This window comes from Buteo buteo, chromosome 4 (genome assembly GCF_964188355.1).
Source record: "Buteo buteo chromosome 4, bButBut1.hap1.1, whole genome shotgun sequence".
Lineage (NCBI taxonomy): Eukaryota > Metazoa > Chordata > Aves > Accipitriformes > Accipitridae > Buteo > Buteo buteo.
Window position 1 is genome coordinate 45,256,862 of NC_134174.1, and position 16,660 is coordinate 45,273,521.

At 46.0% G+C, this 16,660-nt stretch overlaps 2 protein-coding genes across 14 annotated transcripts in view; one reads left to right on the forward strand and one right to left on the reverse strand.

Annotated features, from left to right (window-relative positions):
- Nucleotides 1-16,660, forward strand: part of NDST2 (N-deacetylase and N-sulfotransferase 2) — a 136,875-nt gene that overhangs the window by 115,215 nt on the left and 5,000 nt on the right. For 9 of the 10 annotated variants that reach the window (XM_075025743.1, XM_075025740.1, XM_075025747.1 and 6 more), the window contains 9 exons: nt 3,539-3,626; nt 3,818-3,972; nt 6,075-6,260; nt 6,658-6,786; nt 11,870-12,052; nt 12,862-12,958; nt 14,281-14,404; nt 15,888-16,062; nt 16,321-16,491. In XM_075025743.1, coding sequence (XP_074881844.1) covers nt 3,539-3,626; nt 3,818-3,972; nt 6,075-6,260; nt 6,658-6,786; nt 11,870-12,052; nt 12,862-12,958; nt 14,281-14,404; nt 15,888-16,062; nt 16,321-16,491 — 1,308 coding nt within the window. The remainder of the gene's footprint in view (nt 1-3,538; nt 3,627-3,817; nt 3,973-6,074; nt 6,261-6,657; nt 6,787-11,869; nt 12,053-12,861; nt 12,959-14,280; nt 14,405-15,887; nt 16,063-16,320; nt 16,492-16,660) is intronic. The other variant, XM_075025749.1, reaches the window with a different exon arrangement.
- The window catches only part of ZSWIM8 (zinc finger SWIM-type containing 8), a 103,742-nt gene that overhangs the window by 11,535 nt on the left and 75,547 nt on the right, over nt 1-16,660 (reverse strand). The window contains exon 30 of one of the 4 annotated variants that reach the window (XR_012650099.1): nt 4,733-4,769. The exons of 2 other annotated variants lie outside the window; for them this stretch is intronic. The gene's annotated coding sequence lies outside the window, so the exon portion shown is untranslated. Of the gene's footprint in view, nt 1-4,732; nt 4,770-16,660 lie in introns of those variants that run through there. One more of the 4 variants, XR_012650102.1, reaches the window with a different exon arrangement.

The following is a 16,660-nucleotide window of genomic DNA, read 5'->3' on the forward strand; positions in this document are numbered from 1 at the left end:
AAGGCACAATTTTAAATTTTTTTCCCCTAACATTTGCTTAGAAGTAAATATTTATCATCATTTGATATTATAAAAAAGCCTTTTTTAAAGTGATAGGCATCAAACATCAGGCTGAAGCTTAGACCTTTTTTGCATTGTGTCCAGAAATGTGCATTGGAATGTAGATGTCTGTCACTTGGGCCTGCAGCATGGCTGCCCCAATTAAGTACTAAAGGCCTCCACAAATACAGGTAGTGAGTTGCAGAGGATGTTTGCTGATAGCCTGTGATAAGCGTGAAGTAGGTCTGGCCTTGATGTGGCTTGTGAGTTCTGGTGGCCAGTGGTGGGAATCTCTTGGCGACCCCATGTGTTCCTTCCTGGGGTGAGCATTGCTGAGCTTCTAGAAGGGAGCTTAGCTGCGGAAGGGGCCTTTGTGGCTAGCTAGTGGGCTTGGCTGAATCTTGGAAGGATTTTTTGAATGGAAGATAGTTAGAAAATATAAATACTTGGAAGGATTGGCTTTTTAGAGATGGGGGATAACTAAAATGCTAGTCCTCTGTCCTGTGTCATGTGAGCAACTAAATTTCTTAAATCCGCATATGAAGATCTGTTTGCATCTGGCTAGCTCTTTCATATCTTAATGGATAGCCTACTCCACATTTCTTGATTGCCTTTTGTTTAAGAATCTCAGAGCACATTATGGATATAAATGAAATGCCACTTGAGTCATCTGTAAGATATTATTAGCACTATCATACTCATCCTACTTTATAAGAGAGAAACGGAGTGAAGAGGCGTCAGAGCAGAGAGAAGTGCCATCTTCCCGGCCCATTCCCACATCTGTATTGTTTTACCGTACTACAGCTCACAGACCTCTTTGAACCAGTGTGCTAGGAAGCAGCGAATGCATAATTTGTTGAAACACATTTCCAGATTTTACCTGGCACCTTAGTCTCTTTTGTCCTGTGCAGGGGAAAGACATTTCTTCAAACTTACGCTGTGCCACCTTATAGATGTGGCTGTGAAGAGGACCCAGCATCAGCAGAGGGATGGCACATGATTAGCAGTCGACCCGCCAGGAAAGCAGGACTCCATAGGGCTCCATAGTCTCAGAATTTCTGGGGCCCCCACGGTTTCTCCCTGGTCCCTCCCTGGACACAAAGGATTGCTGTCTGCTGGAGCAGGGCTTTTGGGGATTTATCATCAGACAGATGTGTCGTCATGGTAACCCCAGCCAGGCTTTAAATCTCCCTCTGTGCAGAGGAATGCTAAGCCTCTTAACCGCTGTCTTTCCTCCCTCCACCTTCCTACCCGAGCTTGAAGAGCTTGAAGAACTGGATGTGCCTTTCAGGGCAGCAGAGAGAAGTGATAAGGCTTGGGACAGCTCTGGAGACAAGAAAAGAAAGTGTCTAAGATACTGGGCGATGTGTTCAAGGTGCTGGTCTGAAATCTGATGCAGTATTGTCATCCAGCTGGGTAGACAGGTGTTTTGTGGAGAGATGCACAGCTCTTAGTCAGTGCTCCCTGGTGTATGGAATGAGTCCCTGTGTCTTACGGGGTTACGTGAGGGGAACTTGACCTCCCGTTGCCTATTCTGGATCTTGTGCAGCAAAGGAGGCTTCAGCCATCAGTGCTGCTGGCATGTCACCTTTTAAAAGCACTGCCTACATTTTTTATAGGTCCTGGAGATGTCATGTGCCATACATTTATCAAAATACTGCTCTTGGGTGGGGACTGGGGTAAGGATGTGGTAGGCATGTGGCCATGGAGGAGCTGGGATCTTTGAAATTTGTCCCAGGCTGTACTTGATGTCACTGCCTGTTCCTCCTCCCCACATCCACACAACAATTAAGTGTGTCTCTAGGGAAGAGTCGGAAAGCTTGGTTCCCTCAAAGGGAGCATTGAGAGTGTCTGCAGCGCTGCAGAAATAATTTGTCTGGTCTTCCCACCTTGCCGTGTGTGAGAGGTCAAGGGCTGCCTGCCTTGGGAATAAAACCACTCAACTTATTTGCTCCAGGATACATTTGCAGTGGATGGGTGATTGAAGTAAATTACAGAAGTCATAATTTTTAAATTAACGTGATGATCAGTGTTTGGTTAACGCTGTTTTGAAATATTAGTGACTGCAGTGATTTGTCAGGATATCCTTAAGTGGTAGGTGTCAAGGCTGGTCCCTCCACTGAATGAGAGTCTGCATTTGTGAATGCATTTTCACTACCAATGGAGCAGTGTGCCTAGACAATGCCTATAGAGTGTGAACCATGTGAAGGCAGCGTTGTAGTGCTCTTTTGTGCTCCTTGGGGCTGGGGAAGGGCAGCTAATGCAGAAAGATCTGCCCATCTCCCCTGCACAGTTTGAAAAGTTGGTATACTTTTCCCAGTATTATGTGCCAGGTTGCTTGTGTATTTGCATCTAGCCCAGATCTGCTGTTGAGAGGTCATCACCTTGACCTTCATGCAGCCACTGATCCATTGCTTGCTTAGAAAAGCTATTACAATCTAAATAACTGCCTGGGCAAGGACCATCTTTGTCACCTGCCAACAGTCCTCCTGCCAGGTTCCTATTTGACTGAGAACTTCTCCCATGGGGAGCTGCAGCAGTGACACTTTCCCCAAAGCACGCAGGTAGCAGCAGAGCATGCATCTCAGGGCTTCTCTCTTTTTATTGTTTTCCAGCAGAAGAAATTTGACTGGAATTAGTTTGTGTCTTACTTGTCTGTGACATACTGAGCCTCTGGGTTTTTTTTTTTTTCCTCTCAAGACTGTCTGCTGTCTTACTCTGTACAGTGGTGGGCCTTGGGGTTTGTGGCACAAGGCTCCTTCTCTTTGGCTATAGCAATTATTTTGGACATTTAAAGCAGGCAAATGTGAGTAAGAGAGTAGGATATGTGATGACTGAATGTCAGCTCCCCCAGGTTTTCTCTGCAGAAGCCAGGAAACTTTTCCTGCCACAAAAGGAAGGATTTGGGCACTTTCAAGGGACACAAAGCAAGGGATACCTCCCTGCTGTGGCAGGACTCCTTGCATGGGTAGTTCTGTGAATCCACCTTTCCTCTCTAAATAAAAGCCCCCTCCCTTTGGATCACTTAGTTACTGTTCATGATACTGTTGACTTATCTTCCTTTGACTGTGCACCATATGCTGCCCCATCCTCCTTTTCATTAACTCATAGGCTTAGAGAAAGGGCAGAGGTTCCATAGCAAAGTCCCAGCCAACATGGGAGATGAAGGGAGATTGAACCTGGGAAGAGTAAGGGATGTGTTGCTTGAAAGTGAGATTTATTTTCCTTTTGCCTTAGCACAGACATTCTGGGTCCTTCACATTGGAGAGCATCATCTGACTGTGATTTTAAAGTGTCATCATTTAGTACAGTGGAACTACTTCAAGTAAAGACTCTGTATGTGGAGCACCTGGTTACTGTGCTTCACTCCACAGGCAACAATGCCTTAGCCCTATCCCCTGTGATACCTCTTCAGGCTGAACTGGGCACCAGTAGAGCACAGAGAAATGTTAACAGAGCAACTGAATATGAACACTTCTTTTTCCTTTCATTCAAACAGGCTTTACTGAGCACCCAGAATAAACTGAGAACTTTAGTCCCAAATTTCACCTTCAACCTGGGCTTCTCAGGGAAATTCTACCACACAGGTAAGCCCCTGGCACTCCTTTGTCCAAGCGCCTGCGTACAGCCCCCATGTGTGTGTGCGCGCATGTGTGTAACACAGAGAGAGCATGATTCTCTGTTGGAACGACTCAGCATTTCAGGGGATTAGCCACTGCTTTGAAACAGAGCCCCTCTTCTGCCTTTTGTTTTTGCACTTTCTTTCTGCTGTCTGTAGGTACAGATGAGGAAGATGAAGGGGATGACATGCTGCTCAAACACAGGAAGGAGTTCTGGTGGTTCCCTCACATGTGGAGTCACATGCAGCCTCATCTTTTCCACAATGTCACTGTGCTGGCTGAGCAGATGAAGCTCAACAAACAGTTTGCAGTGGTGAGGGACATCACAGTTTATTTACTTTACAGTATTAATCCTTAAGCATTTTTCTCCTGGGATAGCTGGTTGGACCCCACTGAAATCAAATACTAGTCTAGAAACTCAGCTGCATTTAAGAAAAGCAATTCTGGAAGTTTAAATTGGGGCATGGCTCCTGCTGTCTTCAGGCAAGAAACACCACTTGCATGCCTGCTTGTGCAGTGGGAAGTGTTTCCTGGCACCTGCATGGCCCCAGGCAGCCCCACTACATTCCAGGGTGCAAATCCCAAGGCTCTTGTTTGCTGAGGTGTGAACTTGTAGCATTACCATCCAAATCCAATTAATCTACAAACTCTGGCAGTGAGAAAGCATTTCCTTTTCCATCCTTATTCACTGTGGTTTTGTAAGGAAGTCACCTGGTTGGTAGTATGAAATTCTCTGTGTGCTAACAGCCCTACTTCTGGCCTCCCCAGACAATGCTGAAGGAAGTTATTTATCTAGGAAGTTCAGGGGAAGTTCCCTGGGTTTTGGCAGAGGAGGGGGAAGCCTTGAACATCCTGCATTGATGGAACAATGTCTGTTTGATGTTTACAGCCCAGAGTTGAATATAGTATACATGTTTCACTGAAAAGAAATGTCCTCTGCATCTCTAGTTTGGTTCTTTTGTTGGTAATCCTCTTGGGAATAACAGGCTGCTGTCTTGTGTTCCCATGACACACACAGATTAGGAATGATCTTGAATTCAGAGCACAGTTGCAGCATTATAGGAACAATTTAGGCTCCTTCTTTTACTGATTAAATAACAGTGCAGTCTTCTGCAAAGAGAGAGAAAGCACAGAATGCAATTACACATATTTAATGTAAAACAGGCTAGCAGTGGGAAGGAGAAGGTTGCTGCTTCATTTAGGGGCTCTGCTCTGGTTTTATTGTACACAACCAGGGCTGAGCTGTCATCATTCATATTGTTACCAGAACCACACAGTGGAATTAAACCCCATGAAATTCAGGTATTTCCTGTCATTTTAGTATAGCTCCAGGCCCCATATCTTTACCCTCAACAGTCTCTTGCTTCATGTCTGCTTTTCTTTGAATTGCTAGAGACAAGACAGAGCCTAGTCGTCATCTTCCTTTCCTTCTGTATCAGTTAAGGAAATTTTGGTTTCCTCCTCCAGTGACTCAGATCTAGGCATTGTGGGAGTGAGATGTGCCGTTTAACAGCATTTATTAGTTTGTAGTAACCAAGGAACCTGACCTGTTGCTTGTGAATTAATCTGATTTATCCCACCTGCAAGCTACAAGACCCTTCTTATAGCAGCTGTTACCAGTGCTAGATGTCCTTGTTGATACAGAATCACTCTTATATCTATGTAGTTGCGTAAAACTAGAAGTACAAGCAGTATTTTAGGTTTCCCAATCCAGAGAGTTTTCATGTTACTCTGTCACTGTCCTGGTTTTGGCTGGGTTAGAGTTAATTTTCTTCCTAGTAGCTAGTCCAGTGCTCTGTTTTGGATTTAGTATGAGAATAATGTTGATAACAGTGATGTCTGCTAAGTAGCACTTATCCTAAGTCAAGGGCTTTTCAGTTTCCTATGCTCTGCCAGCAAGGAGGTGCACAAGAAGCTGGGAGGGACCACAGCCAGGACAGCTGACCTGAACTAGCCAAAGGGATATTCCATGCCATAGGATGTCATGCTCAGTATATAAACTGGGGCATGTTGGTGACAGGGGCGGGCAGGGATCGCTGCTCAGGGACTGGCTGGTCATCGGTCAGCAGGTGGTGAGGAATTGCATTGTGCATCACTTGTCTTGGATTTTATTTCTCTCTCTTTTTGTCATCTTGCTTTTCATTACAATTTCTTTTTTAATTTTATTTCAATTATTAAACTGTTCTTATTTCAACCCATGAGTTTTACTCCTCCCCCCCCCCCCCCCCAATTCTCCTCCCCATCCCACTGAGGCTGGGGGGAGGAGTGAGCGAGTGGCTGCATGGTGCTTAGTTGCCAGTTGGGGTTAAAACACAACAGTCACCTTGCTCCAACTTGGAGTCCATTGCTAAATATGGTCCTTATTAAGGATATTAGTTAAATATTGAATGATCAAGCTGCATATTCTGCTTCCAGGAGCATGGGATTCCCACAGACTTGGGCTATGCTGTAGCCCCCCATCATTCTGGGGTTTATCCTGTCCACACACAACTCTATGAGGCGTGGAAATCCGTTTGGAGCATCCAAGTAACAAGTACAGAGGAATACCCACACCTACGGCCTGCCCGGTACCGGCGTGGATTCATCCATAATGGAATCATGGTGAGCACAGCTGGGCAAGCAGAGCCCACTTTCCTACCCATGGGACAGACTCCTAGTGACCTGCATCAGAGACATTAATCTTGATATCACCAGTGTTTCTAAAATCAAAGAGAAGAAACTTGGCTAGAGCCAGTTTCTGTGTTTCTCAGTACAATTCAGAAGTCAGTACTGAACAGAGAGCAAAACCAAACACAACAAGACTAAACTGAGATCCCACTGACTTGTTTGCACTGTCATGAATAAATGTTTGTGAGGAATACCAAGAGTCCTCTGAACCTATGTCACTTATGTCCCTTACTCTTTATATTGTTCCACAGAGCGCTGCTTTGACACATTCATGTGTAGATTCTGCTGCATCTGCCTCTGACCTAACCTTGCTTTTCTCTGATATTGCCAGGTTCTGCCTCGACAGACCTGTGGTCTTTTTACTCACACTATATTCTATAATGAATATCCCGGTGGCTCAAAGGAGTTGGACAAGAGCATTCGTGGTGGTGAACTCTTCCTGACAGTGCTCCTGAACCCTGTAAGCTCATCTGAAAGGGGAATCAGTGCCTGGGTGTCTCGATTTATGTGCCTGATTTGGGAAAGGACTAGATCTTATGGGAGATTCAGTGTAACTACCCATCACAGTGTGGCCGTCTCCAGTGTGATGCTAAGGAGATGCGAAATAGAGGGCCAAGGAAGTACTTGCTAGTTAATGCAGCTTTGCTTTACACACTGCCAAGGAAGCATCAGTATTGAGTATTGACAAGTGCAACTAGCCAGGGTGATGTGCTGAGCATGGCCCAATGTAAAGTGGGTGTTACTTAGGCTGCTGCATCTTCATGAATCAGAAGTGAGATGTGCCTTGGCTCCTTCTGTTCCATGCACATCTGCTGCTTCTTCCCTGGCTCACTGATGAGTTTTGTTCGGAATAATTGCTTTCTCTGGGCTTTCGTTATGAAGTGTCCTTCCCTTTCTTTCAATATGTATACACTGAAACATTTTCTGCATGCTTTTTTTGTGATGAAGCTGTGACCCTAAGGCATTTTTGGGAAATCTGGGTCTAACACAGGTGTTTCTTTTTCCCTTTTCAATGCTTGACAGTTCCATCAAGCCACCAAGTTAATATAGTACCTTCAACACCCTGCAGTCCCTTCCCAGTTCTTAGCCATGGATGGCAAATCACATGAGTTCCTCACTTCCCATTGAAGCTGGGAAGATGTACTAGGTGGCAAGAGACACAAAAAATAGCGGTCATTTTTAGAAAGTCCTGAATGGGTAGAATTAGGAAATGAAGCTTTGTAGCCCTCTCCAACCACAGATCATGCTGCCTCAAATTCCTTCTTGTTGGCTGCAGCAGGAAGACATTCTGCTCTTTTTGATTGTACAGTAACTTTCTCAGTTCCCCACCTGAATTTATTTCTTATTAAAGCTGATTTGGCACCTATTGTCCTTCCTTTGTCTGAATGGACATTGCCCTGCCAGGTTTAGACAGTGATTTTAAAATGTCTACCTCTATAGCCACTCCTGGATGTAATGATGTTTAATCTTTTCTTTTCTCATGACTTCCAAATTTCTGTCTTCTTACTTCTTTATACATCTTTTCCACCAGTGCCTTAGTATGGGCAAGAAGCCATGCAAGCAGATCTGAAAGTAGGTTGTTTCTCACTAGCTTCCTAGGTGGGAACCCTTGAGTACTGGTTCCAGTTATTGAGTACTTGTTACATGACAAATCCCATAAACATCAGCGGCTCTGCTCACTGTGATGTTTTCTTTCATTCCCTCCTTCTTTTGCATCTTGATCACAGGGTTGAATACTCAGCTTTAGCCACTTTTGGTTAAGGCTGTAGAGGCTCAGTGAATCAGAAAATCAAGTTTTTTCCCTCAATGAGCTTAATTTTTTCTTGTATCTTTCTTCTTTTTTTTTTTTTTTTTTTTTTTTTGTGCCTCTCTACTCCTAGAACTGTGATAGTGAAAAGATACTCGCAATGTGCTTTGGGTGCATCACATAGACAGGCTGTAGTTTACAAACAGGCCATGTGTTTCTGAAGGTTAGCCTGTGACCAGCTCTGGCTTGGTGTATGATCTGCAGAAGGTATGGATCTATAACAGCCCTAGCTAAAAAGCTAGGGGTTCGTATTTCCAGGTCTGAAGCCAACCTTCCATCCCCAAGGTCTGGAAGCCAGCCTTCTGTCCCTGTCGCCTGAGACAGAATGGTTATCTTTACACACAAAAACCAAATCTACCTGCTTAATCAAAGTCTGTAGTAAGGAGAAGGCTATTCTTTGCATTATATATGGAGTGATCAGTCAGATGGAAAGAAACTGCTTTCTTTTCTGGGCTTCTCTTCCCATATGTTGGGTGAAATCCACCTTGCTGCACTTCATAATTGTCAGATCTTAAAGAATGCCTGCAGATATAGCCACTGTGAAACTTAAGAGCTCTAGGTTTCTCTTGGAAAACCAGTTGCCAGACTGTAATCCAGAGATCATTGCTGGTCTAGGAGGCTGTGCCAAGGAATTTGTAGAAACAGAGTTTCTAGAGCTCCTCATTAAAATTTGCTGATAAGCATGTGATGGTCGAAGCAGCTGGCAATAATCTGTCATCCAAAAAGTTTGGGAGGATTGTGCTGTGGTATAGGATGAGTTTATTTGCCAGATTTACTGTTGGCTCTTCGTGGTGACTTTTAAAACTCAGGTGCCTTCAGATGCTTCCCATGTTTACACTTTTGTTTCCTTTTGGCAGTGGAGTACTGTGCTCTAAGCTCCTCTTCATTGCTCATGTTTGCACAGTGACTCAGACCCTTGCATTCCTCCCCTCGCTGATAGAGCCATCTCACAGACCTGATAGAAAGCTGGCCAGCCCCACAGCCCCAGCAGTGATCCATAGCAGACTTGGACCAGGCTCTTTCAGTCCTTTTTGGTGCTTCCAGCTCTCTTTGAGTGGATATACACATGCAGGAGTCTCCAAGCCTGTATGCGTATAATTAACTCCACAGTGCAAACAGAAGATGTTTGATCTTCTGATTAGTGAACAAGCTCTGATGTCAGGAAGAATAGCTGTTGATGTTCAGCAGACAGGCTGATCGCTTCTCACAAATACTTTTGTTCACACTATGCAGGCAGGTTACTTCTGTGCCCGCAGCTGCTTGTTACATATTGCAAGAATGCTCATACCCTCATGCTTTCTGTATTTTAGGCTCTCTGTGACCTTTCCTCTCATCTTTCCTTAGTGTGAAGGAGGGGAAACCATGGCATGCTGACAGTGGAAGGGAGGGGGACAGGAGGGAGGTGTTATTACCAAGCCAGTCCCCGGGGTCACTGGGTGTGGATGGGAGGGAGGGAGAGATGGGACTTGAGTGTAGCTTATGTCAGAAGTAGTGCTCAGAGCTGTTTTGGCAGCAGGAGCTGTGCCGAGGCAGAGGAAGCCGCCAGACCTTGTTAACAGTGCATGTGTGTTATGGGACATGACTGCATGCTCAGAAAGAAGGATAGGGAGATGGCTCTTCAACTGGGCTTGTCTTGTCTTCTAAATCTGGTTGCTTGGGACTGTTTGCAGGTGACAGCATTACCTGTGTGAGCCATTTTACTGAATGTAGTCAGCCTTGAGACACAGTTGCTAACCTGGATCACATGCAGGCTTTTTTTATTCTGGAAATCCTGAAGGGGTCCCAGGTGGTGACCTGCGTCCTCCCTGCTGCAGTACTTGGTTTATGCCAGTAAGCCAGATGCTTCATGCAGTAAACTTTTCCTCTAAATGTCTCACTAGCAAGCTAAAGGGATGAGCCACCCTTTGCTGTCACACCACCTTCCTGGTGTCTCCCAGAAATGGCAAGATACAACATGAGACACATCCTTTTGCTGCCTTTTGCTCCATGGCATGCTCCTGCTGATACACAGAAGATCTTTCTGTCCTTTGCTCTGTGTTTTATTTAGCACATCATTTTTACACAACAGCACCAAGCACGCGCTACTCTTTGAAGTGTAGGTGCGAGAGCTTGTCTGGCAGGGCCTCTCTGTCAGCTCAGTAGGAAACCAGAAGTGAAAACTCACAGGCAGACGAACGTGATAAATCTTTAACTCTATTTATTTTCCATGTGTCCCAAAGTCCTACCACTGCCTACCCAAAGACCCTGGGGTTTGAGCACCTCACGCACAGGATTAAATTCATTTCAGTGTCTTGGGGATGGCTCAGGCACAAAGAGCTACTATCTATCAGTACCTCTTGCTGCACTGAGACCAGACCATGGCAACACTGGGCAGAAAAATTAATTCAGACCTCCTAAGTGCCAGCAAATGTCTTCATCCCAAGACCATCTGTCTCCTGCTTCCCCCTTTTGCTCTTCCCCTACTGTGAGTGGGAAAGCCATTCCTGCCCCCTGCCAGGGAAGCCTTTTGTTGCCTGCTGACCTTACCTGGCATCATCAGGATTCAGCCCTGAACTGTGCAGCAATGGGTGCCCCTACTGTGACTTAGGTCTCTTCCCTTCCCTGCACTAACAGACACTGGGCAAGGAGCGCTAAATCATCCATATAGTCATTCTTCCATTGACCTTAGTGTTCTGCTTTTGTTTTGCTAACTTCTAGCCATGGTGTGGCTTGTGTCTGGCAAAGTGCTGTTGTGTTACAGGTATTGGGATGCAGAACGCCATGGGACCTGTCAAAGCCACACACCACAGTCAAGCTGACAGCAGTCTTTTACACTCTTTTCCAAAAGTTAAAATACTGAAAAACAGACAGGAGGGAAATGTATCTGCTTGAGAGAAGGGATGGCTTGGCAACGCAGAGATAGCACACCAGCTCCTGAGCACTGCAGTGCTGGGGGAGCTCCCATGGGTTCTCGGTGCCACTTTGCCCAAGGGTTTACATCCTCAGGCTTGGCAGGACATTTTTCAGGGGCTGCCTGTTCTGAAGGCTTTTGCGAGCTAAAACCTTATCAGTCTGTTCTTAGAACGATCTCCTAGCACAATGTCTCTTTGCAGTCCCTGTTCAGATCCCCAGGTATTGCTTGTTTGTGTTTTAAAGTGTGAATTGCTAGTTGTTCTTTACACTTGGGATGTCAACTCCGAAGTGAATGAAAGCTGACAGGCTGTGGGCTTAGAAATAACTCCTGCGAAAACTGTCCCTTGTGCCACCATGCCCTGGCCTGCTCCCCTGCTGTAGCAGGCACCACAGCTAGAGAGGTTGACCTGGTTGTGCCTTGGGGAGAGGAAGGGAAGCTCCTGTTCTCCCATGAAAGAGGCTTTGCAAGGTTTTGACTAGGAGAGAGTCACTGACTAACCCTTGTTCCCCTAAATGTCCCAGAGCCACTGGAATGGGATTTTGAAACTGTTCTGGCCTCACATCCGGGGCTCAGTTATCACCCCCTACCCCCGCCCCCCTCCATTCCCAGGGGTTACCGTGAGGTCTGTGTCCCTCCTCTCCTGAGTTCCTCCTGTCTTGCAAGCACTAAATTTCTTTCTTTTTCATCAAGGCAGTGCTGTATCCTGGCAGATGGACATTCATCAACTCAGACAGCCACGGCAGTCTGAGGTGTGAACAGTGTCTTGGTGACAGTGGAATCAAGCTAGCAGGAGACAATACTGTTACCCAATTTACCAGTATCCCATGTCTTTCCTATTTTCAGATCAGCATCTTCATGACCCACCTGTCCAACTATGGGAATGACCGTTTGGGACTGTACACTTTTGAGAGCCTGGTCAAGTTTGTGCAGTGCTGGACCAACCTTCGATTGCAAACATTGCCCCCTGTTCAACTTGCAAAAAAGTACTTTGAAATCTTTCCCCAGGAGAAGAATCCCTTGTGGCAGGTGAGAAGGCAGCTTTAACTGCTCCTAGTGGTTTTCCAAGAGGTATGTCCCACATTTAAAGTGTGGCAAGACTGCTGGTCCAGAGCACAGAGGGGTAATGCATAAAGCTTTTTAGGTTTAACCTCTGTGGCTTGAGGCTGCAAGTGGCAAATTGCAAGGTGGAAGGGATGGGGAGTAGGAGCAGCAGGGCATGGTCATGGTGTGAACTTAGGGACAGGGATGACTGTCATAAGTGACTAGGGGGCAAGCTTGTAAGCATTTGGGTCATTAAAGGGCTTGTATTAGAGCAAGCTGCTGTGAAATGTTAAGTGTGCAAGGAAGAACCCTGTTTGGTGCTGGAGGAGTTTGCAGGCGTGTTAATGTGATTAATCTTAAAGTAATTTCACACTGCAGAATTCATGTTCATTAAATAAAAACATGCTTATTCCATTTTATCCCAGTGCAGCAGCTCTCTGCATGGTAATGAGCAGATGAAATTAACTGAAGGTGATAGAGTTGTCTGTCTGCCAGAAGTTCACAGATGCTGAGCTGTACTATTGTGGTGGCCCAGCCCAGCACGGCTACACAGGGCAAGGCCTGTGGTTAACACCCTCAGAAGGACCTTGGCTACTGTGTCACTCTGGAGCTTTTGGAAACGTTCCCCCATGTTTTTACTTAACTCTTCTTGGTGCCTGGCAGAGCAGCAGTGTGGCTGTGAAGTGTTCTTCATATGCTAATAGTATTTTCCCAAGAGGACTGGCCTTCCAGCTTTTCCTCCCCTTTCCCATTAGCTCCTGTGGTAAAGCTTAATCCCATCATTTGTGCTGCAGAATCCCTGCGATGATAAGAGGCACAAGGATATCTGGTCCAAAGAGAAAACATGTGATCGACTCCCCAAGTTCCTCATCGTGGGACCTCAGAAAACTGGTAATGCGAATACTTCATCTAAAGATAGATAGCAGCTTCCATCTTATTCCTCCAGAGATGAGAGCTGGAAAGGTCTGTGTTTTAGATCTGTACAGCTGCCCTTTTTGCAAGCTGCCAAATAGCCACATTTCAGAGAATCTCAGATTTGTTCAAACCTAAATCTGGCAAGTCTATCAGCACTTTGCATCCTGGCATTTTGCTTGGCTCGGTCCTGATTTGCAGAGAAAAGCCCTACCTGCAGGGTTGTGTTTTGGCTTTTCCATGTAAGCTCAGAGAAACTGTGACCTTTCTTAGTGTGTCACAAACCTAAGCTGTCAGCAGGACTAAATGTACATGCTTAGCAAAGGTTACAATGAATGCCCCCTAGTGCTTTTATTGCAACAGATCTGTGTACCCACTGCATGCTCCATGTCACTGTCAGCAGGAGGTAGAGATCCTCTTTTCTCTGACCTCTGTCACCATCACTTAACTGCTGTGGTATTGTGGTTGGCAGTGACTTGGCTGTATATACTGTACTGAGGAGTCCCTTCTAGGCTGAAGAGAGCAAAATCTCTTCAGCCAAAGCCAGGTCTTCAAACCTTGGCTTTCTCTGTAGTGCAGTGAAACAGCAGCTGCCAACTATGCACAGCAAATGGTGATCCTGGCCTTGGGAGGAAGCTTGTCCCAGCCAAAATGCTGTCTCCTGCCTGTGTCACTGTGAAGCTCTGTTGGTGTCTGTGCAGCAAGAGCCCTCCCATATCACGGCCCAAGCTTGCAATGACACCGTAAGAAAACCCTTCTCTCAGCTGATCTATTGGCCTGCTGGAAGCCTACAGCTGTGCGCTGAGCAGGATTATTGGGTTTGGCTGGGTAAAGGGAACACATCTATAGCAGAGGCAGGCCAAGGCATCTCTAGCTGAATTCCCATCTAAGGACACTAATGTTGTCCCTAGCTCATCTCCTTCCCAAACACATGATGCTGTCCTGTGGTGCCCAGGCCATCTCCTGTTTGGCAGGTATGGGTTCTACCATGTGACAGTGTGGCTATGCCACCAGGGAAAATAAGGTGTGGGGGTCACTGACATGGGTGACAGCTGTCGTGCTAAGGAGGTGACTTAAATCAGCTGTATGAGCTGAAATGTGGTATTGGACTCCTCAGTGAAGTTAAATCCCAAAGTGCTTGGTGTCACTGCTGTTGTAACCTGCATGAGTTAAGGGGTGGGTTAGCCATGCATGGTAGGAGTGTGCCCATCTGGGGACTGTTTGTTGTGGTGTAGGTAGGGCCTTTCATTCAGCCAAGCATTATGTGTGACCCAGGTCCTGTTAACTGGTTCATGTTGCAGGCACAACAGCTGTGCACCTCTTCTTGACCATGCATCCAGCTGTCACCAGTAATTTCCCAAGTCCATCCACCTTCGAGGAGATCCAGTTTTTTAATGGACCCAACTATCATAAAGGAATCGATTGGTAAGAACCCTGACACGTGTTCTTCTGGGATAAGATGCGCCTGTGTTGTTTTCTCCCGAGTATCTCTGTATGTCCACCTTGACCACCTCAGTAGTGTCTCTATTTCTGAGCAGCTGTTTTCCTGCTAACCCAACTGCTTAGTCCCAGGAGCAGGACAGGTAGGTTCTGATTTTACTGACTGTTCACCAGGAGACTTGTAGACATGATTTAGCTTTAAAAATTCAGTCTTTGTTGAATGCACTGCTGTCATGAGGTTTCTTATCCTTTGATATGCAAAACAGACAACAGTGTGCTCACTAAAAAGTTCTTCGTGGTTTCCAAGTTAAGGAGCCAACCTCCCTACTGTTGTTCTGGGCCCTTTAGACTTGGAGCCATCACTGCATTCCTTGCACAGGCTCTAGTGTCCACATGCATACCTTCATCTTTACCTGCAAAAGTATGCAATTAGGATAAAGTGTTTCCACCTGGCAGGGAAATTCTAGTATAACTATGGCACTATTATGCCACTATGTTTCCAGGCAAAAAAATTTTAAAGAAGTTTCTTGCTCGAAACATTAACTTCAGGTCAGCTGTGGCACTGCACTCCCTCATGTGTGGCTCTAAGGGACAGCTGTGTGGCAATAAGGCATTCTGCTGTGGGATTTCTTTGCCTGTCAGCTGTGGGAGATTTTGTCTAACTTCTCTGATCATTTAGAGGACTGTTGAAAAGATATTGGAAGGTGGTTGGTACTTAAGTGAAGTGTTCCGAGTCAAGCACTACAGAGCAGTTGTACTAGCTGACAGATGGGCCTCAAAAGCGTAGGCTTTTATGTGCATCCCCTGGAAAAGTCACTCAACTTGATTTGAGTGTAGCATCACATGCAAGAGGAGAATCTTTGTGTTTAGCATGGAATTCAAGTTCATTGTACAGCTTAAATTTCAGCAGAGACCAGTCTTCCAGTGCTTTACAGTGCCCTGTCTCCCCATTACCCTCTACCCTACCATTACTTGAATATCTTACAGTTTCCACTTGACTAATTTGACAAGCTCCTATGAGGCAGAGCAGAGCTCTTTACCCTGCATCTCAGCTATGGACCGAGGTACAAAGAGACAAATGATTTAGATGGGTTTAAACAAACGGTCAGTGGCAGGGCAGGCAGCTGATTCTGACCTTACTTTTGGAAAAAAAACTCTTTTCTGTAGAGCATGCAACTAGTACCCTACTCTCAGCCTTTTCCTTCCACTGGCTAAGGACTTGGGGAACACACTCTCAGAAAAAGACTTTCTTAGCCTTTTATGATCTCCAGCTTTCTATGTTGTGCTCCACCACCCCTTTCCAAGTCATGCCTCTGCCAGCTCTGCACCTGTTTGCCCATTCATTGCATTACTGGGGAGGTGCTGTTGTTCTGCAAACTCTATCTGTTGAAGAGGAGCAAGATCATTTTGTCATGTGACATTTCTTTGTTGGGCTGTGCTGCTCACCAACATCCCATCTGTTCGGCAGGTACATGGAATTCTTTCCCATCCCCTCCAATGCCAGCACAGACTTCATGTTTGAGAAGAGTGCCAATTACTTTGACACAGAGGTGGTACCAAAACGTGGTGCAGCCCTGCTGCCTCGAGCCAAAATCATTACTGTTCTGATCAACCCTGCTGACCGAGCCTATTCGTGGTACCAGGTAACTTCGCTACACTGTTCTGTGGGTGAGGGCCAGAGAGACGTTCCAGTGGGGTGAGGGGGAAAGCCCAGGGCCTAAAGCCCATGGATCCATTCCCGGTAGAGGGGCCAGGGGACGTGATGCAGGCTGCCTGCAGGGTGTGGACAGTTACAGACAAAGGCATTGATGGGTGGTTGTGCCAAGTGAGTGGAGTCTGCACAGAGATGTGATAGATAAAATTTTGTGTTCCTACTCCTAAATTTAGCTTACATTTTTCAGCACCAGCGTGCTCACAATGACCCTGTGGCGCTCAATTATACCTTCTACCAAGTGATCTCTGCGAAATCCCAGGCCCCTCAGGAACTGCGCAACCTGCAAAGCCGATGCCTGCTCCCTGGCTGGTATTCAACTCACCTAGAGCGCTGGCTAACATACTACCCCTCTGGGCAGGTAGGAGGTTTGTCAGAGGCTCTTGTGGAGCCCCTTGCAGGTTTAGTGGAGAGGAGAACAAACTGTAACACATGCATGTGCCCCCCCCACCCCATTTTCATTTCACCTTCTATCTTGTCTTTTGGAACAAGAGCCACCACTTCCTTCCTCCTATTATGAGCTGATAAGA